Source organism: Sceloporus occidentalis, unplaced genomic scaffold (assembly GCF_023333645.1).
Source record: "Sceloporus occidentalis isolate IW3139 unplaced genomic scaffold, rSceOcc1.0.p SCAF_1, whole genome shotgun sequence".
NCBI classification, from domain to species: domain Eukaryota; kingdom Metazoa; phylum Chordata; class Lepidosauria; order Squamata; family Phrynosomatidae; genus Sceloporus; species Sceloporus occidentalis.
The window spans coordinates 300,366,119-300,390,677 of NW_028316981.1; the positions used below are offsets into that span (position 1 = coordinate 300,366,119).

A 24,559-nucleotide genomic window follows, 5' to 3' on the forward strand; every position below is an offset into this window, starting at 1 on the left:
GCTATTTGGAATTTATATTTTTAAGGAATATTTTCAAGCTGTGGGTGCTTGAATCCATGAATTAAAAAATCTGTGAATAAGGAGGGCTGACTGTATTGTGCCTTTAATGAATTTTCAACGTATTCCAATGAATGGTTTCAACTCTATAGTTGTTTAATTTTTTTAAAAAATCTACTTATTTGTATGTTTTAAATCGTTGTTGTTGTGTGCCTTCATGTCATTTCCAAATTATGGCGACACTGAAGTGGACCTATCACAGGGTTTTCTGGGGCTATGTTACTCACCCAAGTGAATAACCCATTGGGTGTCCATGTCTGAGCAGAGAATCTAACTCTGATCTCCATAGTCCAGTGATCAAACCACTATAACAGACTGGCTCTCATTTAGTCTGTACAGATTTTTAATAAGTGACAGTGAGTCCCATTACTGTGAAAAGGTGGGACAAAAATGAATAAAATATATTAATAAAGTAATGATGCTGATTGCATAAAAATCATAAGCACATTTTATGCAATAGTGTTTTCTCTTGTGATATGGTTCTTTATTGGTCTGAATTCCATCAAGTAAATTAAATATGCAAAAAAACTACATAGTTTTTTTCTCTTTAAACATTTTTAATGTAAAGTTTATGCATTCATACGGAAATGTTAAATGTCTTTTCAGCCTACATGGACAAAGTATAAGGGCTGATCTATATTCTTCAGTTTCATTAGTCTGGATTTTTGCAACTTCAATGTATTTGTGACTTATAAAGATTTCATCTATTCCTTCTGCGTTTTTCTTCTTTACTGTCACTCAGTTCTTTTCTAATCTTTTTTTTGTTTGGATTGCATTTTCTTGCTTGTTTCTCTTAAAACTGCTTAGCACTTTCAAGATTATCAGATGGGGGATGGAACGTCTTTGTCCATCCTTTTCCAGTTCTTATAGCACGATTGCGAGAAGATTTTATGATGTTGCGCTTATCCCATCATTATCCCATCCAGAAAGCATGATTGACCATGCTTGCACAAAAGACTTTCAAACAGTGGTATGCAGATCCTGTTGTTGTCCCATCATTGAAGCAGCATTGCCTGGCATTTTGCATTAATGTGAGTTTGCATTAATGCAGTGCCACTTTAATGATGGGACAACAGCACTGCGATCTGAAAGCATTTTGCAAGATTGCAGTTATAGACTGGATAAGGATGGGGCAGCGATCCCATCCTTGTCTCGTCTGTGTGTGATAATCTCATTTGTTACATGTTTAAGAAAAATGAATTTAACAAGCATGTTGAGCCTACTCATGTAAAGGAGAATTAAAACAGTGTCATTCAATGAAGAATAAGGACTCATGGCAATAAAATGGATTAATCTCCAGTTTCAATTAACATGGACTGTTGAAGATGAAGAGAAAAATAACTTCTTTTAAATGATCCCATTTATTGCTTTGATTATTTTTTGGTATTGAACACATTAGGCTTTCTTGCTAGGATTTGATGTTTTCAGTGTCAGTCCATGAATATATTCATAAATTGTTTCACTTTTCAAGTGTATGAGAATAGCTATATATAACATTGATGAGGAAGGGAAGAAAGGTGCAGTGTAGCTACTTTAATTGAATTTTAAGGTGCTTAAATTATTTATTGAGGGTTATGATGACTTTCATTGTTGATAGTTTTTATTATTACCTTTGATTACAAATTGCAAAATGAAAGTGCAGTCTATAGTGAAATGTTCTGCCTATCAATTAAAATATTATTTTAAATAGATGCTTTTTTGTCGACAGAATGCAAGGATTTCTAAAACTGCACCATTAATTGTTGACATGCAAATTGATTTTGTTCCCATACTCCCAAGAGTCACAAGAATGAATGATGGCAGATGACAGAATAACTATGTTTACATTGAGAGAAAGTGTAATGAGCTCTGATCTTGACATTTTCTTTTACCTGTAATCATTTGTCTAGTTCCTAATTTTTGTTTTCCTGTTCAGATGCTTCATCCAGGTTTGGCAGAGAGCACTATTTGTAAATTACTGATAACAGAGGCTTGCTTTTTTTCTTCTTGCCTTAAATATAAGCTGGCCAGAAATTTCCCTTTTTCCTTAACAACAGTCAATGGGACACAGTTCCCTTGGGAATGATACTATGAAGTTTATCGCATGGGGCATAAACCGTTCCCCAGCGCGTTCTAACGGGGACGAGCGTAGGCGCGCATGGAGCGCGATGGGCACCAGTTGGGGCCCAAAACGCGACTTTATCGCACGGAGGAACGCCGCCGCCGCGCGTTCCCTTTGCATCCCAATTCTGTTCCAGAGGGCGCCATTTCTGGGGACGCTTTGAAACAGTCGCCAGAAATGGCGCCCTCTGGAACAGAATTGGGACGCAATGGGAACGCGCGGCGGCGGCGGTGTTCCTCCGTGCGATAAAGTCGCGTTTTGGGCCCCAACCGGGGCCCATCGCGCTCCATGCGCGCCCACGCTCGTCCCCGTTAGAACGCGTTGGGGAACGGTTTATGCCCCATGCGATAAACTCTTATGTCATGATGCAGAACTGCCCTTAGAGATGGAGCTACAAGCTTGGAGACAGTGTTAGCCACCTTATTTATAATGTAGGACAAAATTAACTTGAAAGTAACCACTCCCTCACCCCAGAGATTAATAATCCAATCTTTAGTGTGCACTTTCACCCCCAAACCACTTGATCCCTGGGATGACTACTTTGACACAATACTGACTGGCAGAGGCTCTTCTCTATAGTCAAAGGGAAGTTTTTTCCCATCGCTTCCTGCCTAATTTGGGACTACCTACATGCAGTCCACAATATGTGCTTGCTATAATCTCTTTATCAAAGGCAAAGTTAAAATGCACACCTAGCTTGCTGCTCAATGTAAGGTTTCTGTTGTGTTTGCATAGTATAGGGATGTAAAGAATACCTACAAATTTTTACCTCCCTTGGCAAGGAAGGGTGTCTCAACATAGCAAGACATCCTATTGAGAAAATTGTCAGCCATAATGCAGTTTTCTGCATTTCAGGAAAAATATTGGCACAGAAACAAGATGTGCCACATTTTTCCCCACAACTCTGCACAAAAATATGCAAAAACGCAAGCTTTTCCCCACAACAAACAGGTTTGGGTTTGTTTGTTTGTTTTACAGATTTTTCACAAAATGCATTCTGAAGTCTACAAAAATAATCAAAATTGTGTAAATGAACTAATAATCTCATATGGCAGCAAGAACATTTTGAAATAATCATTCCTGCATTTGAGAAGAAAATAAAGATTCATGTACCTGCTGCAGTGTTTGGTAGATACTAAATATAATGCTGTAACTTCTTTTAATTGCCAGTATACTGTAAAACCATTGTTTAATTGCCTGCGCTAGAAGACTGAGTCATATGTTGAACACAGTACAATATATTCTGTTCTAATAAGCTTTGTTTTAAACAAAGCAAGCTACAACATGTGCTTTCAGTTGTGAGTGTTGCATGGTTTTGTGGAGGGATTGTTTTATGGCCGTATGTGAAGCATATCAGTGAACTCTCCTTCTCCTTTCCTTTATTATTGTATTTTTTGCACTCATATTCTCTTACATGTTTACTTTTTTTTTGCACTATGGGAGATTTTATTCAGCAGCATGCATTTTAACACTTGCCCAGTTCTTTTCATTACTCAGTTGCTTTCTTAATTGAATGCCTCAGTCTAAGCAGTAAAGTAAGCAAATGTTTTCTAAAAACCTAAGTATAAAGTAAAGAGATATCAATGCAGAAGTTTTACATTGATTTGCAAACAATGATTGATTGATCTCTAATAAGATCTGGCATCTGTTTTCTGGCGTGCTTTGCTCTCTAAGCCCCTGTGGAACAGAGTTGCATGAATGAATGTCTCCCCCATCCTTTATTTCTTTTGCCCTTCATTCAATAAGGATAGTGGCCCGTTTAATCCAACTTTAATCCTTAAATTGTTTGACATTCAGGAAAAAGGAGAAGTGGCATAGAGATTGGTTTGTTAAGTTTTGTCTGGGTTGTGAACAGAGTTTGGAAAAGCAAGTTTGTCTGCTTTGCTAAAAGCAACTTTTCCATGCAGTGGTGGTGAGTCAATATAAACCTCTGCAAAGTACATTACAACTTTTACAGAAAGCTAGAATTAGGATCAAAGCAGTTGCTTTATATAGGAAATATTTTTACAGAAAACTAGATTATTATTATTATTATTAACCTTTATTTATAAAGTGCTGTAAATTTACACAGTGCTGTACATATAGGGTTGCCATTTCACGGTGGTGGGCGGGACTTTCCCGCCCCCTGGGGGTCGTGCCCGCCCCCGCCCCCGCCCCCGCCCCCGCCCCCGGGTGGCTGCCCAACTCTGAGCTCCCAGGGCTGCTGCCTGCCTTCTATAGAGTGCTGCCTATGAAACATGCCTGGAGCAGCAGCAGGAGGACTGAAACCAGCAGGGGCGGGGTCTGCTGCACTGCCCTGCCTCTATTGGCCAGCCCTCTGCTTCCTTATTTGGGCATGATGCTCCAAATTCCAAGCGGAGAGGGCTTTGTAGGCAAGTTGCTTTTTGTTCTTCCCCTCTTTCTCTTTCTCTTTCCCCTCCTTCTCTTCTTCTTGTTATTCCGTTTTTTTCTTCTCCTCCTCTTCCCCTCCTCTTCCTCCTCTCCTTTTTCTTCCTTTCTTCCCCCTCCACATCTTCTTTTTCTCTTTCTTCCTCTCTCTAAGCCCCCCTCCTCTTCTTCTCAGGGGTCCAGGGCTTCTCAAGGCTTTGCCCCCATTAGAAAAGAAAAAAGGCTTTGGATCTGTCCCATAAATCCCTCCTAAGTTGAGACATACCTGGGAAAAAGAGGGGGTGAGGGGTTTGGGGGGGTTGGAGGGGGCAAGGAAAAGGAGGAAGGGGGGAATTCCTAAGAAGGCTTGGGAGTGAGAAATGTAGTTTTCAATGGCACAAAGGACTGCCTGTGATCTTGCAAATGCTATGCCTGCTTGGGAGTGGGAAATGTAGTTTTCAAAGGCACAAAGGACTGCCTGTGATCTTGCAAATGCTATGCCTGCTTGGGAGTGGGAAGTGTTCTTGTAGAATTTGGGGGGGGGGGTGTTTGGCCAGAAAGAGAAGTACATTTCAGCCTTCTGTCTAGGAATAATGCCAAAATGTCCTCCATTTTGAGCATGCCTAAAAAACATGCATTTATATTAACATTTTAAAAAAGTATCAATTTTTTCACGTGTCCTCCATTTTTTAAAAAACATGTCCTACATTTGAAAATGTTGCCCTACATTTGTCTTACATTTGTCCCAGTTTGGAGGTCCTGCCTTATGGCAACCCTATGTACATACAATCTTTTAATTGGACGGTTCCCTGCCCTCAGGCTTACAATCTAAAAAGACACGACACAAAAGGAGAAGGGAGTGGTGGAGGGGAAGGGGATGAGGGCCAGCAGTTCTTCTCAACCTCCAAGGCCTGGACCAAGGCAGATCGACTGGAGGGAGGGCTTGGCTTCTTAATGGATGGGTAAACTTCTTCCAGGGAGGCCTGTTGGAGTTAGCCTGCCTCTCTAGTAAGATAATACATATAAAATACATAGCAATACAGGAAATGCTTCAATAAAACAGGCAACAAAAGAACATCAAATAGCAAGTGACAATTATGCAATGCCTGGGAACGCTTCTCTGAACAGGATGGTCTTCAACTCCGTTTTGAAGCTGGTTAAAGAAGTGATGGCTAACAGTTGCACTTCTATTGGAAACAATTTTTTTCCATGATTCTTTTTCCTTTACTTTTTATTACTCAGGTACAAAAGAATAAAACACTTAGTCCAACCCTGTTTGACAATTTCATCTGTGTTATGCCAGAACTATGTACCACCCTGTCCTAAACCTGTTTGATGCTGCTTTTATAATTGTACAGTTTGGGGCTTTTTAAAAAATGTTTTTGCAAAATTATCTCATTTCGTTTGAGGAATATTTTTAACAGTAGTGCTAAAATGTTTAATAAAGCCACCGAAAGTAGATAGGCAAACATGGATCCAAATTCTTAATAGAAACTACTTCTGAATGCTGCAAATAAGTATATATCACGGGAAGATGACCAAAGTCTAGCTTCTGTTGAGTTGAATTGTATTATAAACATGCCTGGCACCCTCTTGTGGAAACGTCAAAGGCAAACTGTCACTAAATTAAAAGGGTTTTTTTTCTAAATGTTTTATATGGAAAGGAAAAAAGCCTCCAGAAAACTTGGCCAGATAGATAGATAGATAGATAGATAGACAGACAGACAGACAGAGATAGCTGTTTTTGGCTTGATTGGAATAATAAATCAGAATGGTAATATTTTCTGGAGACCTTTGTTCAAAGCATTTTAAAAAATCCTAAATTCTACTCATTCTAATTTTAATTACTTCTCAACCTTGAGCTGGCATTTAGACTGGATGCAAGGGTAGCAACCATGGGAAAAGTACCTCTCTTTGATTTAGGCTGATGTGCCAGCTGCAGCTTCTTCTAGGCAAACATAGATCCACAACAGCTTATGCTCATTTACTATCTAAATTAGATTACTGCAGTACATTATAGTTGGAGCTGTCCTTGAAGAAGCCCTGGTTGGCGCAGTGCTTAAATGCCTGTACTGCAGCCCCTCACTCACAAACCATAAGGCCCCATTCATACTGGTCTAAAAGACCTGGAAGGAACTGGGCTGATCCGGATGCCCCTCCCCCGAATCGCTCCGTTAGCAAGTGCCCACTACAAATTTGAAATCGAATGCATTTTGACAGAAATCGAATGCATTCTGGAGGTGGCTGCTGCCAATCAAGCTATCGTCATGGTGACGTTTGCAGGGCATCGGGGGAAGTGTCCTCCCTTTTTAAAGAGCCAGGCACAGGGGTTTCAGCGGCTGAAGCAGGGAGAGAGATACCTCTCTCTCTCTCTCTCTTTTTTTATAAACCTGTGGGCTTTTGGGTCTGATCTGCCCCTGTCCCAGGCAAAGGATGGGATTGCCATGCATTTTTTTTTTATGCTTTTAAAAGCAACATTAGCTTTACCTTTGCTTCCCTTGCTGTATCTGCTCAAGAAGACAAATCATTCGCATAGTTGCTCAAAAAAAAAATTGTTAAAAATGTAACATTGATTGTTTGCAACATTTGTAGCTTCTCCCTCTGCAGAAAGCAAGGAGATCCAAGGATATCCAAGTGCAAACCTAGCTCCATCTGCCTCTGGAATATAAACCATGCGCATGTTCGCTCAAAAAAAATTGTTAAAAATGTAACATTGATTGTTTGCAACATTTGTAGCTTCCGCCTCTGCAGAAAGCAAGGAAATCCAAAGATATAAACTGCAAGCCTGGCTCCATCTGCCTCTGGAATATAAACAATGCGCATAGTTGCTCAAAAAAAAATGGTTTGAATTTGAAAAGGGGGGGGGGGGTTGCCTGATGTGAGCTCCGTTAGTGACCTGAATTTTTTCCTCCTGCAAGGGAAGGAATGCCCAGTGACAGAGGGCTTTGGGCAGAGGATGCAGGGAAAAGAGGGCTTTGGGCAGGGGATGCAGGGAAAAGAGGGCTTTGGGCAGAGGATGCAGGGAAAAGAGGGCTTTGGGCAGGGGATGCAGGGAAAAGAGGGCTTTGGGCAGGGGATGCAGGGAAAAGAGGGCTTTGGGCAGGGGATGCAGGGAAAAGAGGGCTTTGGGCAGAGGATGCAGGGAAAAGAGGGCTTTGGGCAGGGGATGCAGGGAAAAGAGGGCTTTGGGCAGAGGATGCAGGGAAAAGAGGGCTTTGGGCAGGGGATGCAGGGAAAAGAGGGCTTTGGGCAGGGGATGCAGGGAAAAGAGGGCTTTGGGCAGGGGATGCAGGGAAAAGAGGGCTTTGGGCAGAGGATGCAGGGAAAAGAGGCTCCTAAAGAATGCCTTCCCTTGCTCCCTTCTTCCCAGGGCTCTTTCCTCCTCCCCCTCCCCTCCGATGAGGGGAGGAAATGCCTTGCCCTTTGCCCACCCTCTGACCTAAATCCCTCCCTCAATTTGCCTCGATCGTGATCGAGGCCAAAGTTCTCATTCCCAGGACCCGGGGTTTTTAAAAAGAAACGGCATTTGCGCCGATTTCAAAAGACCCGCGCTAGGGGCCATTTAACACGGAACGGGTGTGCAAGCCCCGGATTCGCTTGTGTGAGATTCGGGGTGAGTAGGAACTTCACGTGATTGAATCGGTTTCAGAACCGATGTTTTTTGTAATGTGAATGGGCCCTAAGATTGCAAGTTCAATACCAGCAAAAGGGCTCAAGCTTGACTCAAGCTTGCATCCTTCCAAAGTCGCTAAAATGAGTACCCAGCTTGTTGGGGGCAATTAGCTTACACTTTGTAAACTGCTTAGGGAGTGTTTAGGTGCACTGATAAGTGGTATAGAAATGTACTTGCTATTGCTAAGAGTGTTTGGAAAATTCATATGACTGAGAAGACAGCAGGTAAAATGAACATGCTATTTTCAGTGTATTCCACCCCTATTAGTAAGTCTCCCTTTTTTAACCTGGGGGTTTTCAGAAGTGGTTCTTGGCTTTTGAAAAGTCTTACAGAGGTACCCAAATGGTCACTTTCATCAATGTGGATCTTGATTGATCTTTAGGAACTACTTTGGAGCTCTCTGTTGCTGCCCACAGTATTAAATTATATTGATTATAATATATGCACATAATTCTAATTATAGCATAACCCATTAATGGTATAATGTTCCCATGCAAGCTAATGTGATAGCAACACTGACATCCTTCAGAAAGCAATTTAATACATTTTTATTCTCTAAGGCAGTAGTATTTGTCATTTCTCCTTTCTTCCCCTTTTATCTGATTTTATCTTGTATATGTGGTGTTTATCTCTGCTGCTATGAAAAATGTTGTTAGTGTAATGTCATTGTAATTAGAATCCTTGGCTTCTTGTGCTAGCTGTTGGTGAGATTTCAAACAGAGAACTGGTGTGTGTGTGTGTGTTTTATGGAAATAATTAGGAACAGCTAGCCTGGCTAGTAATTTGGGTGCCCTGTTATTTGAACTAGCCCCAGAAACATCTGCAATGAACTGAGGTCCTCTGGATAACGTAAGGATTAGTGGAGAGTTCATCATGAGGATTAGAATCATCAATAAAAGTATGGACATGCTCTATGTGAAGGAAGTTAATACATACTTTTAAAAAACAATTTTATGATGGCTGTGTTCCAATTTGTAAAGTCTGACCTTAAGATACAGAGCAATCAGGAATTCTGTTTTGTGTCTCCCATGCTAAGCTGAATTTGATTTACCTTCATGTCTGTTCAGGAGCTGCTATTAGGATGAATTCAGAAAGAGATTCGGAAACCACTTTTGATGAGGATTCCTCCCAACCCAACGATGAAGAGGTGCCATACAGTGACGATGAAACAGAGGATGAATTGGACATCCATCCTGCTGTTGAACCAGAGCAAAATCGCATTAACAGAGAAGTGGAAGCAACTCGAGAGACACTTAGAAAAGGTGAGGATGGGGAGAATGTTTGCAGAGGGGAGCAATTGTTTTAAATGTTAATTTTTTTTCCTACCCTGTTTGCAAAAGCATCACAAATATGTTTCTAGATTGACCAATGGTTTTAGAACAGGTAGAACACTAAGCATTGCGGGACGATTTCACTTATGCCGGTCCAGGATAAAAATTTTAATTACATCAACTGAATGACTGACTAAAAATACAGATATGCTACATGTGGTATTGGAAAGTTTTTAGGCTACTGAAAAGCAATATAGTACAATTTGTCTTTTCACTTGTGACCACTAGAAGCAATCACAATTTTGCATGCATTTGCTGTTTTAGGTGTTCTAGCATTTCACCCACTAACTAGAACATGAAATACATTTCCAATCCTGTTGGAATTAAAAGGCTGCTTCCTAATTTTACCAGATCAGTGCTTGCCAGTGAACTAAATAGAAGAGCATGTGAGAGGAGCCAAGGATCCTCAGATCTTCTAGTCTTTGTTACCCACTTTGATAAGGAAGAAATTTCCATTAACAAGAACAGAAAAAAAAATCAATGTTTTAGGGAGAGAGCCTTTCAAAAGTAATGTTCAGGTGCCTGTTGATACAATAATGCATCCACACAAGTCAGACATGAAATAGCATTAAGAAGTAGCTGTGCCACATGCTAATGTGAAAAATAGTTTCAAGGTAATGACAAATAGTTATTGATTTGAATAAGAAAAAGAAAGAGAAGCAGCAGTAACAGCAAGTTAGATGTTAGATGTATATACCCAAATTGCAAGTTTATGTGTTACATAGGTTACATACACACTACAGAAACAATCTGCTTTGACACCACTTTAACTGCCATGGCTCAATGCTATGGAGCTCTGAGAACTGTAACAAACTCCTATCCCAGAATTCCATAGCATTGAGCCATGGCAATTAAAGTGGTGTCAAACCAGCTAATTTATGCAGTGTAGATGCAGCCATAGATGATCTTAAATCAAGATGTTTGATGGGCTTCAAAAATAGCACCTAATTTTAAAAAAGAGAAAGGATGATAGAAGTGTGCATCGCATGATATTTACCTGGAATGGTTTGTTCCCCCCCCCCCCCCAGGTAAAATGTATTTTTGGTCCTACAGCTCACCTGTTTGCCTGCTTTTGGTATTTCTTTGTCAAGATTGGTTCATTAGTGCAATAGTTTTCATGCATTATTGGGTATATTTGAAATTGGATGATAGTCTGCCCTGTTCATAATGAAGAGATAAATGTACAAATGACTATTCACCATTTGCTCAGCTCTGAAACTTGTTACTGTATTTTACTTTCCTTTTTCCTTTTATCTGCACCCCTTTTCTTTTTGATCTTCAAAAAGTGTGTGTATATGTACTGGGACAGCTAAATGAGTAAATGGTACTTCCTAGATAGTACATACAAGAAGAACCGAATCACTTTGTTTTCTTTGAGGCACCTGAATATCAATTAAAACACTGGGTTTTGTGTTGTGTTTCAGAGTGCAGCTGGCAAGTTAAAGCAAATGACAGAGCCTTCCATGAACAGCCTCACTTTATGAAAACAACCTATCTGTGCCTTAAGAAAAGTAAATATGCAGTAAGTGAATTTCTTTGTGGCTAACAGGATAATAACACTTGGTAATTTATTAACCATGTTACCCGATGAAGGATAGATTAATTTCCTAATCATCTGAGATTGAGCAGATTGATTGATTTACCTGCATGCATGTACACATAGTCCTCAAACGTTGCAGCTGGTAGTTGTGGCTGAGTCTGCACCAGTGTTTAGTAGAATATTTAAAGGAGTTATCCAAAGTGTGAGTCTATTTGAGGGGGAAGTTCCTTTAATGTTCAGACTACAATCCAGTTGATTCCTCACCCCACTGAAATGGAAGCCCCCACCTGCTCCTGGTATCAAGTGACCCCTGTTCTTTCTCAAATGAGAAGGAAAGCCTTTTCTAAGAAGGCACTTTCCATATAATTTTAAAATTAAATTATTCATTTCAGGTTTTTTATTTTTGCCTTTTAGAAATCAATAGAACCAAACCTATTATAACATAAAGAGCGTGTAAAACTTCCTGCACAACATTAAAATCCCAAAGTCTGTTTCATATGAGTTATCCCAAGGCAGCAACCTGTGGAAAACTGATTTGCATAGTGGACTTTCTTAACTGAAGCAGTTTGGAGGATAATTTAACTGAATGAAATGTTTTACATGAAATACAAATTGGATTATTATATTAATGCTTTGTCTGGGATGACTTTTTTTGTCTTCAACAGGGGAATGCAATTAAAACCTACAAGTATAATCCAATCACCTTCTTGCCACTGAATTTATTTGAACAGTTTAAAAGGGCAGCCAACTTTTATTTCCTGGTTCTACTTATTTTACAGGTAAAACATGTCTGTAGAATTCATTATGGAGCTTGGTTTTTGTTTTGTTTTTTTGGTTCCTTTTCAAAATTACATAGGTGACAGTAAAGAGCAGCTACTGAAGCAGTGCTTTTGAGATGCCTGACAATTTTTTCTTTGTTTGCCTCTTGGAACTTTGATTGGGTTGTTGGCCACTGATCCAAGTACACATGCTTTGGGTTTATAACATTGTCCTGATATGGTTAAAAGGGCACTAAGCAGCGAGTTATTTCCCATGTTCATCTGTGGTGGGAGATGACCAAGTGATAACATGCATGAGTGAATCAGACCTGGATGTGGAATTCACCTCATGATGTTTTGTGGAATTGTGTGGAATTCAGCTCATGATGTTATACTAGTGCAAGGACCCTATGTTTATTAGCTTGTCTGATTTGCCTTGCAAATCAAGGATTGGACCAATAAGGGCCTTCAGTGACTTTAAGGTGGAAGACATTATATTGGTATTATCTGTGTATAAGTAGATAAATGAAGCATATTTGCATCAGCACAAAATTTCATCCTGGTTTAAGCTTAATAATTAACCTTTAAATCCTTTTCAAAAATTATAGTCTTTCCACATAATTGCAGTTCCACACTTTATTGGGTGGTCAGCTATGATGCTTTAATTGTTTTTGAGGTTAAAACATAGACCTATTTCGTGTACTAGTGTCTGGTTAATGGCATTTTCTGTTACCAGCATATTATACATTCCCATTCTGTTTGTTTATTTGCTGACCCAGCTCTCCTAACTGCCACTACCTTTTCAAATATATATGAAGCTCACTTTGCATGTTACTTTTTTAACATTCAGGATGTTGTATTTAAAAGCTGTGTACTGTGAGCAAGACGCTGCCTTTGCATGGGTCATCTAGCCATTAGTTCTGCATACTGGTGTGCAGCTGCTGTATTTTCTGACATTGCCCATTTAGTAAAGATATTTTAACATTGGGTAGGCAGAATCTTATATATATATATATATATATATATATATGGTATATGCCATGCTTTAGCATACATACCTTGCTGAACTCTGTCTGATGCACACATGTTCCCACTTTCAGAAATAATAAAGGAATCTAATCTTAACTGGAGGTGCTGGGGCCAACCTGCAACCTTCTGCATTCATAGCACTGCTAAGCTATTGTCTTTCTCTCATAAGTATGCATATGTGAAGCTGCTAAGGATTGCACCTAGAACTTTATGCATACAAAGCATGTGGTCTATCCATTGACATATGGCTCCTACAGGTTTATGCAAAGGGATCTTATAGAACCTTGGACACTAACTGTGTGAAAAAAGTTGTCGCATAAGTTTTTGTAGACTTGGTCTACATCCTCAGTTGCAGGGAGTGAACTGAGGCCTAGGAAGGATCTTTATAGTCACAATGGTTTCCTGGCACACTATGCATAGTGTAACACTGGTCAACCTCAAGAGGACACTTTTAGCTAGTTTGTCACATTTCCATTCTGATTCCCAGCCTGCACACACCACATTCCAAAACTCCCTCCACAATTCATATGGCCATCCACTCACCCTGGCCTTAGGCAACATCTTTCCTCCTGCTTTTGTCCCTCAGTGACCATAGTTAAAACTGAACGTGTCACCTCATCACTGTACCCACAAGTTTTGCATTTCTATGACTACTCATATAAAGTTCTTTCCTGAGCATCACACCTCCATGCATCTGAGGAAGTAGATCAAGTCTATTACCCTGCAACATGGAGGGAGGGAGAGAAGAACTGGCAGTTAGTCTCAAAGGTGCTACAAGATACCTTTGCCTATTGATATTCCAGACTAATACTGCTATGTCTCAGAATTCTGTTCCCACAAATGTGTAAACTACTTAGGATATAAAGGCAGGATACAAATATCTTGCATAAATAAGTAAACAAATGTTTCTCTGTGTGTTTATTTGCAGACAATTCCTCAGATAACTACCCTCTCATGGTATACAACTCTGGTCCCTTTACTGTTGGTTCTGGGCATCACTGCAATTAAAGATTTAGTGGATGATATTGTAAGAACTGTTTTTTCTTTTACTTGACTATTGTACTTTTCTTTAAGCCTTGCATTGGGATAATTTACAGATCATAAGAAACTTTTCCAAAACAAAATACAGTACAGATTTTTTTCCCCAAATGTAACTGGACAAAAGGGAGCAAGCAACCAAACAAATAAAAAAATCAGACTAATTGGTGCCCTGCAACAAAAATGGGGAAAGATATAAGCAGTTAGCATGATCATTCATTACAGCCAAGTTTGGGGACGTTGCTTGTTTTGGATTACTACTCCCAGAATAATAATGATTTAAAAAAGAGTTTCTACACTTGTCCCTCAAATGAAAGTCAAACGTAGCAAAATGGATTTGTTGGTAGATATTTTCAGACCTGTGTTTATTGCTATAAAAATAAAAATACAACAAATCATCACCATCATCCAGCCATTCATCATTAATATTAATAAATATTCATGATGATGATGCAGCCTCCTTACACCTCTCTTTTTCTTTCCCTCTTTTAGGCTCGACATCGGATGGATAATGAAATTAACAACCGAACGTGTGATGTAATTAGGGAAGAGAGGTACTACAGCTGAACTGTATATATCACGTATATCTGTATGTGCAGAAATGGCTGGGTTGTTTGTTTATGGTGAGAAGAGGACAGTCTGTTTTCCAGAAAAAAGTTGGAGAAAGCTTCTTTTCTGATTTGTTGTGCTGGCTTGGGGATTTTGCTACACAGACTGCAACACAATTAGTTTTAACGTTTTTTCCATGGGTAGTTGGATTCAGCAACATGGAACATGTGTTCTTCTCTGTCCTATATATAGTTTACACCAGCCTTCCTCAGACTGTTGGCTCATATCATATCCAGCTATGCTGCTAAAGAATAATAAGCTGAATACAAAATCTCTGGTTGGAATCTTTTGGGGGCATTACTCCAGTGCAGTTGCATGAGTGATTCTAATAGGTTGCATAAAATGCAGCCTCTAGTTCATCCAGTTGTTTCACAAACACACATAAAGCTCCCCCTCTCATTTGTTACTTGGTAGGTGGCAGGCTATTTAATCATTGCCCAACAGATGAGCTCAAGACCTTGGTATCTGTTATGTAAATTCTTGTACAGTTGTGGGGTCTAGAGTCTCTATGGTCATTTATATCTACTCTACACTAAAAAGTGTGTATAGGAACTTGGCCTCTGAAATGAACGTGTGGACTGCCTGTTTTTCTTACATCCTAAAGTTAAATTTGTTTTGCATGGAACAGAAGTGTAGGTAATCTGTGTAATGCTTTCCATAGAAGTATGTTCATTTAGTAGGTTTGGAACTGAGTTACCAGTTAAGCATTCTATGCATGAGGCTGAAGTGCAATAGAATTTATACCAGAAGAAGACAACATTGGAAACTCTACTTGCCAACACCACTTGTGGGGATCTCACTCAATACCACCAAACACAGAGTTCTTCTAAATGACCCAAAGGTCCCTGTGTCAGAGGCTATATCTCTTTAATTCCCCCACAGGACACTATCTGTCAGACAATTTATCTGGTTGTTGACATTTACCCTTGTGACTTTTTTTGTGTGGATTCCTTTATCCCCAAATACCACAAGTCACCAAAGATGCCAACCGCAATTAAACAATATCTGCCACCACAGGTGCTCTGTATCTGACTGATTGCTACACTTACCAATAGTATTTTAAAAGACATATATGTAAATCACAAAACGAATTTGGTAATATCTATCTTGATGACTTTGATAATTTGCTAACTTTTCACTTCAGGTTCAAAAATACAAAATGGAAAGACATTAAAGTTGGAGATGTTATCCGTCTGAGGAAAAATGCTTTTATCCCAGTAAGTTAAATGCTGTGTTTTAAAAAAAAATGCACTGAAATACTAGTATCATTTTTGTACATTTAACTCCATCTGTTCTTCATTTAATCAGGCTGATATTTTGCTGCTCTCCAGTTCAGAACCTAATAGCCTTTGTTATGTAGAGACTGCTGAATTAGATGGGTAAGGCCTCTCCTAATTTTCCTAATATGCTAAAAATGTTTTAAACCATGCTAAATTCATGTAGAAGAATTTTTGTGCCATTTTAAAAAAACTTGAAGGGTTCATTTTAAGACGTTGTGTGAAGTCAATGGGAGAAAAGCAGTAAAAACTGGGGAGCACCCAATAAAATCCAGCACAGAAATTGGAGCTATGTCTTAAGGTGCTCAGTTGATGGATGCTTTATTGGTTAAAAAGAAAAGAAAAAGCCTAACACATTTTGTCCTGTATAGATTCTCAAGGCATTCTTCTCGCATGCTATTTAGGAACAAATTTTTAGCAATTTCTGGGGCAGAAACTCAAAATATTTACTGAATAAACAGCTTCTGAATAACGCCTTGGGGTATATATAGAGTGAAATGCATTGGGCTTTTAAGCAGCAAAACATTTCTCATTTAGGCACCTTGAGATGTGTCTTCTGTTTATTCTATGGAATCAGAAAAGCATGTCTGTGTGTATTGTGTGTGCATGTTTGAAAACAACAACCCTAGTCTTGTTCAGCCATGGAACTCCACTGGACAAATCATTCTCTCTCAGCCTTACAAAAAAAGGGGGTGACAAACCTGCTCTGAATAAATTTTGCCATGAAAACCTTATGATAGGTCACCTTAAGTCAGAGTCACCTTGAAGGTATATAACAACAGCAGCAGCAAATGAACAACAGTATGCATATCTGTACTGCTTAGCTGCATACAGCAAGATGGAAGCAACGCTGAAGAACTGCTAATTTAAAATAGTACACTTGTGTAACATGATGGCTTCACAGTTCTTTAGAGCTGTAACATGTGTTTACTCATTTTGCACCCATTTTTAAAATCAAGTAAATATAGCACATGATCTGTTTGGTAAATTGGTTGGTTTCATTGGGAACTACAAGTGCAGCCTATTGGCAAGACTTTTACTTACAATTTCCTCTTTCACAAGATGTTATTTTTTTAAAATACTTTATTTCACAGTGTAAGACATACAATTCATAATCAGATCCTTCAGTTGACATAAGTTCAGTCAAATCAACTTGCTTTAACAGAGAACTTTTAAAGAACAATTATTATTTAAGCTAGCAGCCATAACATCTGAATTGTATTTTGTTATTTAATATTGGTGTAGTCCTACACAATCGTGGGGAAAAAACTGGTTTAAGCATAGCAAAACAGAAGCAACCTGGTGTTGGGGGTATAAGGGTATAAGATGTTGTTATTGAAGCCAGGATACCCTGAATAATTAATGGTAGCAGGGAAAAGGTGATAAAGGATAGAAGTAGCCACTTCTCTGATCATGACTACATATTTTTTATCTTATGGATACATCTCATATTAAATATGAAAGATGACTGCTTTCATGTGTCAACTGGTTCTAGATAGCTTTCTGCAAGCTCTGTTTCAACCTATCTATGTGTAGCAAGTTCGTTAGTCTGTCCTGTTATGACTCATTTCCATCTCAGCACTGAGAAGTTGCACCACTATATCTTATTTCATCCCTCATATGAATGAATGAATTCATGAAGCTTATTCTCACACCTCATTCCCTGAAGCAAATAACCTTGTATTATGAAATACGGATCACTGTTCATAACTAGCTGAGAATTCATTCTTGTTTGACATTTTAGATCTCTTCTGTTTAGACTTTAGAGATTATTGTCATTGTTGTTTGCCACTGTTGTGTATTGTTCCATAGTTTTTATATCTGAAAACCATAGAATAATTTCTGAAGAACAGGAAAGGCAGAACCAAAATGCTAGTCTGGGCAAGCAGAAGTTTCTCTTGAGAATTACTTCTAAAGAATTGGAAGAGTCAACTGATTTCATAGAATGTCAAGCATAACATTCCATACATTTTGTTCCACTTCTAGTGAAACTAACTTAAAGTTCAAAATGTCACTGGAAGTAACAGACCGATATCTTCAAGAAGAAAGTACATTGGCAGCCTTTGATGGTTTGTAGAATCTTCCTTTTATTTTTATTCTGTATATAAATGAGTGAACATATAGATTTGCCCTATACGATTGTTTCATTTACTTTAATATTGTCCACTCTGTAAGGTAGTGTCTTCCCAGCCTTTAAGGAGGAGTTTTTTCCCTAGCCCTACTGGAAATGCCAAGGACTGAAAATGGGGCCTCTTCATGCAATGCATGTGGTCTACTACAGGGCTACAGCTACAAATATCTAATTTAAGTTATCAAAAACCAGCCTCAGTTTCCCCAGAATACATGTATAGAAGACTTGTTTCAGTTTGGGTGGCATCTTCTATGTTGTAAGGTCTGCCTTGATCTGTAGCAATTTCTATTTCTTAGAAGAGAAGCCTGATTTGGATACTAGGCCAGTCAGATACCTTTGGGAAGTCCAAAAGTAGGATACAGATGCAACAGGCAAGAAATCCCATTCTTAGAATGTTATTGTGAAATTATTTCCATTTTGTTCTGCTGTGGAAATTTCTCAGACTTCTGAGTGCAATCCATTCAAACAAAACACTTCCCCCCCTCTATTACCACTTAATGTGCACGCCCTAATTCTAGCAATAGTTAATGAGTTTCTCTACACTGTTCTTCATTCAAATGGTTCTGTATTACTATGGATATACTAAAGAATAGAATCACTAAGTTTCTTCTTCTTTTTAATGACTGGGTTGCACTCTTATTTTATTATATATATATATTGTTTGTTGCTTTTAAAGCTGTATATGTATTTGTTTCAGACATCTATGTATAAATATTGTGCAAAATTTAGTGAGCAACCTCCAATGCTGTGCTAGGGGAAGGGAATTCCAGGAAGATACATTTTTCATTCTCCTTCTGGCAGCTACCTGAAGGTCCACACTTCAGTTCTAAATAGAAAGTCAGGAGAGGCGGGGGGCGGGGGAGGAGAGAAGGAAATCCCAAGAGGTTTGAAAAGTTGCTTTTGGAGACAACTCCCATAATTTGCCCGTCAGCAGATTAACTAGTGGCCATAATTGCTATTGTGTTATTGAAACAAGTCCTCAAAAGTAACATTCTGAAGCTTTGGGAATCTCTGAAAATTTGGCAGAGGCACCTTCTTCAGGTGGTTGTCCCACTTGCATAAAGCTAGTGTGTCTCTAGTCCTTTCACCAAATCTTTCCCACATAACAGTAGATTTGGGTTAGGATGGTAATGAGTACATCTTATGTTATACTGAGCTGAGGAGTAGGCAAAAGCTGTAAAGGTATTTTATGCTTATTCCTCCTATTCTAAAATTCAGCACTAGACAACCCCAAAAAATCTCTATGCCTACAAGAGGACTTGGAATGTGTGTGCCCATTTATCACAAATAGGCTTTGGATTGGATGAAAGTACAGTACATCTGTAACTTCATGTGTCCTCCCCAAAATGCATTGCAGCAGAGAAGCATAACAATTTCCTCTGTCCCCATGCATAAGAGAAGAAAGTGAGAGATATCATGTAGCATTGGGATTTCTAGTACACATAGGTTTCTGTGCAGTTCAGCTTGACAGAACAGCCTTTTCCCAAGTTTTCTGCAGTTTGTGTATAACCCAAGGAAAGTAACATTAAATGCTTCTGGGCATGCTGCCTTTCTAGAGGGCTGTGGCACTTTTAAGTATACATAACCATTGTGATAGAGGGGAGCTGAAATCTATAATATTTGTCAGGTTTTCTCCCCATGTTCCTCAGCTTCAATGCTATAGCCCACCCCAGTCTGATAGATCACTGAATATTTTGTGTAGCATGTTCATGGGGCTGCCAGTGAATGAGTGGGTGGCAAAGTTGTTCTCCTGAAACTTCCTTCTGCTAGCATGACACTGGATATTAACCAAAATGTAACATTTTAAATAGAATGACTTGTCATGAAACTATTTAAGCAATTTTGTGACCTAGTACTCCCTGCCCCCCCCCCCCCCGCCTTGTTGTTTTTAAATATCACATCAGGCTTAGTAGAATGTGAAGAACCCAACAATCGGCTAGATAAATTCACAGGAACGTTGATATGGAAAGGAAGGCGCTACGCTGTGGATGCTGACAAAATCTTGTTACGTGGGTGTAAAATCCGGAACACAGATGTGTGTCATGGGCTGGTCATATTTGCAGGTACCTATGTAATGAATGAAGCATTGTTCATAGCTGTTTACTGTGCAAGAGAAGGTGGCTTTTATAAGTTATTTACTGTATTTCACAAGGGCTTCCAAGGCAATGAACAAATAAAAATGAATTAAAACAATGCAAAAGTTTTTAAAAAACCATTTTAAAATATGTTAAAATACTCTTGAAGAGGTCCTAAAAGCCATGTAAAAATAATCCTGGAATCCAATTTTGAAACAGTTAAAAACAGCAGTTTTAAACAGTGAATGCCATGTGGGGCCAGCCTAACTTCCTTGGATAGAGAGTTCCACAGCTGACACACTCCTACAGAGAAAGCCCTGTTACCAGCCTAACTTCATGAAGTTTTGGGACACACAACATGGCCTTCTCTGAAGAGCTCAAATTTCTGGCAGTCTTGTATGGGAGGAGGCAGTCTTTCAGATATTGTGGCCCCATGTTGTAGGTCAACACCAGTACCTTGAATTGAGTTCGGAAGCAAATTGGACGCTTGTGTGGTTCTTGCAAGATTGGTGTTATACGGTCTCTAAAATGCATACCTCACATCAATCTGGCTGCTGCATTTTGAATTAGCTAAAGCTTCAGAACACTTTTCAGGGCATCCCCACATGCAGCACATTGCAGTAATCTAATCTGGATGAATCACTGTGGCCAGACTGCTTTCCTTAAGACAGGGCACAGCTGATGCACCAGCTAAAGTTGCGCAAAGGTGCTCCTGGTCACTGCAGCAGCCTGGCTTTCCAGAAGCAGCAATGTGTCCAAGAGCACCTCCTAGTTATGAACTTTATCTTAGAGAGAGAATAAGCCCACATTGAACATGCTGTGATTGCCAGTCCCAGGCCAGTTTTCCTACTGACCAGAATTAGATTTCCATTTGATAAAGAGTTTTCACAATATTACCATTGTCAAATATACACTACATATTATTGAAAAGTATTGCTATACATACTGTATATACTCGACTATAAGTTGACCTTGTGTATAAGTTGAGGGCAAGTCTTGGGGTCAAAATTATGGAATTTGATATGATCCGTGGATAATTTGAGGATAAAATCTAGGGGCATGTAACAAAGGATATAAATGATGAAGCAAAGGTGCCAAAGAACATAACAAAATTCTAGCAACCACAACCATTTGTGCTCAAAATAAAGGCTGTATGCATGAGAGATTTGGGGGGGGGGGGGGGGGAGTTTGTCAGTGATTCCAGGACAGATTACATTTTTGCCTTTCACCAGGGGATGGTTCCTTTTTTCAATAAGAGTTAAAGTACAGTACTTTGACCCGTGGATAAGTCGACTCAGGTTTTTTGGATCAATTTTTGATTAAAATTTCTAGACTTATGCATGAGTATGTATATACAGTAGTTGTGTTCAGTTTCTAAGAAAACACATTAAAAATTTTCTTTTAAAGATCTGTTTAAAACCTACATACACTTACACTGCAGTATTCATGTAATTTTAGGAGCAGATACAAAAATAATGAAAAACAGTGGGAAAACACGGTTTAAAAGGACTAAAATTGACTCCCTTATGAATTATATGGTTTATACGGTAAGGTGATTCTGTTTATTTACTTTTTTTTCTCTTAAAAACTGTTCTGTTTGTTAGTTTTCACTCCTGTGTAATTAAATATTTACTCGACCACATTCTGAAGGATCTGGTGTTGATACCAGAGCACAGATTCTGAAGTCTTGTCTTGACAAGGAGCCCTGGTGGCGCAGTGGTTAAATGCCTGTACTGCAGCCATTCACTCGAAACCACAAGGTTACGAGTTCAAGACCAGCAAAAGGGCCCAAGCTCGACTCAGGCTTGCATCCTTCCGAGGTCGCTAAAATGAGTACCCAGACTGTTGGGGGCAAATTAGCTCACTTGCTGTTCACCGCTATGATCTTTGGAATAGCGGTATATAAATAAAACTAATTAATTAATTAATTATTTTTTCCTTACTGAATTAAGTGAAGATTTGTATGGCTGAATACTGGTGATCGGCATAGTATCTATGCTTTTTTGTGAGGGTAAATGGACAGAGACAGCCCAAGAAATGTGCCCTGCACAGATTTTAGGCTTAATTTGTTGTTTTCTCTTCAGCATTTCTCTCATTTGCAAAGAGTTAAACCACTTTAACAAAGTGATAGGTTCTCTCTTCAATTGGAAGAACTGCTGCAACACATTTCCAGTTGAGCAATGTAGCCCCCCCCAAAAAAAAACCCCACAGTACTGATTAATGTATCATATTATTGAAAGACATGCTTCTGAGAAATGATACAGTAATAGATATTTTGCCTATTTTCCCTTTATCTCTGTTAAGCTGTTGGTTCAGGGTCTCCATGGTTTCAGACAGGGTCTTTATTAGTGTTATTTTGAGAATCCAGAGATTACATTTGCCATTTTTACCACTCTGAATTCTCTTTGTAGAAGTGCAGTTGATTCACCTACATAGTGTACAATGAATACTTTTAGCTCTTTTGTAATTTTAGGTCATGTGATGATGCCATAGAGGTGCTGGAAGGAAATAGTTTAAAAAATCTTTTTGATTGTATCTGTCACTAGATTACAAACTCTTCTTTTTCAATTCACATCGGTAGTAAAGGAGGAAAGTCTGAATGGATATATTTTGATACTGCTTTGCTCTCTGAACAGCAGTCACTGCATGGCTCCCATGTCAGTGAAGCAGTTAATCAACTCCATAGTTCAGTCTGAACTTTAAAGAAGGGATCCAGGGTTATGAATCTGTTTGGGAGGATAGAGTCCAGCTCCTTGGTTAGTTCCTTTATAATTCATGTTTACACCCAGAGCAAATTCACCACCTCTTGGATTTTAGAGCTACCAGCCATCATTGGGCAACTTTAAAAACAACATCTAGGACCCTTTCTTTCTTTTTTTGGTTTTGGCTTTGGTGATGAATGATTTGTATCTGTCATTTTTTGTTTTTCTTCAGTCATCAACAAGTTGCTAATTTGAAGGGAGGGGTTGGGTGGTAGTGGTTTATTGGGGAGGGAAATATTAAGAATGTCTGCTTCATGTTTATATAGCTTTGTTGTGTTATGTTGAAATCCAGATCTTCGTTTTACTCATCTTGGTTTCTGCTGGCTTGGCTATTGGACACACTTACTGGGAACAGCAGATGGGCAATGCTTCTTGGTACCTCTATGATGGAGAAGATTATTCACCATCATATCGTGGCTTTCTTAACTTTTGGGGATACATCATTGTTCTTAACACTATGGTCCCCATATCCCTCTATGTGAGGTAACTAATATATTTGTTATTTATTATACTTGCACTGCATTTAATATGAATAAAATTTGTTGAGTGGTTCACATAGAAAGTACTATAAAAGACATGTTAATACTATAAACTATAACAGAACGGTGAAATAATAAGACGGGGGAAATTTGTACAGATTGTGAGTTTTTCAAAATGCATTTAAAACTGAGCACATTTTCTGTTTCCTCACCTGGACATGGTAGAGTATTTCAAAATGTGGGGAATATTTCATGGAAGGCCACTTCCATAACATTACCTGGCAACATTGCATTGGCTAGTCAGTATGGTCTAGTGGTCTGAATGTTGGGGAGACTTGGAGGATAGGAGGATAGGATTCAAATTTGTGCTCAGCCATGGGAACCCACTGAGTGACTTTGGGAAAGTCACACACTCTTGTCAGTCTTAAAATAAGGCAGTGGCAAACCTCTGAATAAATCTTACCAAGAAAATCTTATGATTAAATCACCATAAATTGGAAGGTACATAACACAATAATTTCATCGACTGAGGAATGGTCAACAAGACCCCTCAAGGATGCCTGTGGTCAGTTGGGGCAAGCTGGTAGCTCAATATCTTATCCAAACTTTTTTAAAACTTTGCATGTCAGTATTAAACTCTTGAAAATGGCTCAGTAAATAGTGTGTAATTTCTCATAGCTAGAGTGTAAACAATGAAATTGTTGTAAGTGGTTAGGGGCTGATGAAATTTTCTTCCAACAAGTTTACTTCATTCTTGGTTTTTCCATAAACCATGAGCTTAACTAGAGTCATTTTTTCTTAAGTGTAGATCATCAGAACACCCCCCCACACACACTTATAACTGTACTACTTTTAAGTTTTTTTGTTTTTGTTTTTGTTTTTTTTGGTAAATGAACACTTCTTGTCAAATAGGCCTATTTATTGAGCATTTGAATCTGTCAAACCTGCCAGTGAAAGAAACCTATAATGGAATTTAATGCCTTGAAGTATAAATATTACTATACTTCTCAGCTGCACTTTTAAATGCATACACTTGTAAACTTATGTTGGCTCCTTAAAGGTTAAAGAAATAATCTCAGGATCAAACTATAGAGAATTGTGTTCTCTCTCGTCCATTCTCTCTCCTATTGTGCCAAGATCACCTGCTAGTCTTAACCATGATTAGTTACTTTGGAGCCTTTTTAGGCAGTTCACTAAGCTTTGGTTTTAGATTATTGGAAATCAACTGTGGGAAGCGTATTTCTACGCTAAGATAATTAAAGACAACATAGTTAAAAGCAGCTGTTACATCTCATCCCCATCACTGTTCCTGCTGATAATTTTAAAATATAA

The 24,559-nt window shown here is 38.8% G+C and overlaps 1 protein-coding gene across 1 annotated transcript in view; it reads left to right on the plus strand.

Annotated features, from left to right (window-relative positions):
- LOC149324155 (phospholipid-transporting ATPase IC-like) overlaps window positions 1-24,559 on the plus strand; it is a 92,836-nt gene that overhangs the window by 39,726 nt on the left and 28,551 nt on the right. The window contains exons 2-12 of the mRNA XM_089497189.1: window positions 9,266-9,460; window positions 10,954-11,051; window positions 11,735-11,848; window positions 13,785-13,883; window positions 14,387-14,448; window positions 15,648-15,720; window positions 15,812-15,882; window positions 17,767-17,849; window positions 19,816-19,974; window positions 21,445-21,533; window positions 23,041-23,231. Of these exons, the coding sequence (XP_089353315.1) occupies window positions 9,280-9,460; window positions 10,954-11,051; window positions 11,735-11,848; window positions 13,785-13,883; window positions 14,387-14,448; window positions 15,648-15,720; window positions 15,812-15,882; window positions 17,767-17,849; window positions 19,816-19,974; window positions 21,445-21,533; window positions 23,041-23,231 (1,220 nt within the window). The 5' untranslated portion in view covers window positions 9,266-9,279. The remainder of the gene's footprint in view (window positions 1-9,265; window positions 9,461-10,953; window positions 11,052-11,734; window positions 11,849-13,784; window positions 13,884-14,386; window positions 14,449-15,647; window positions 15,721-15,811; window positions 15,883-17,766; window positions 17,850-19,815; window positions 19,975-21,444; window positions 21,534-23,040; window positions 23,232-24,559) is intronic.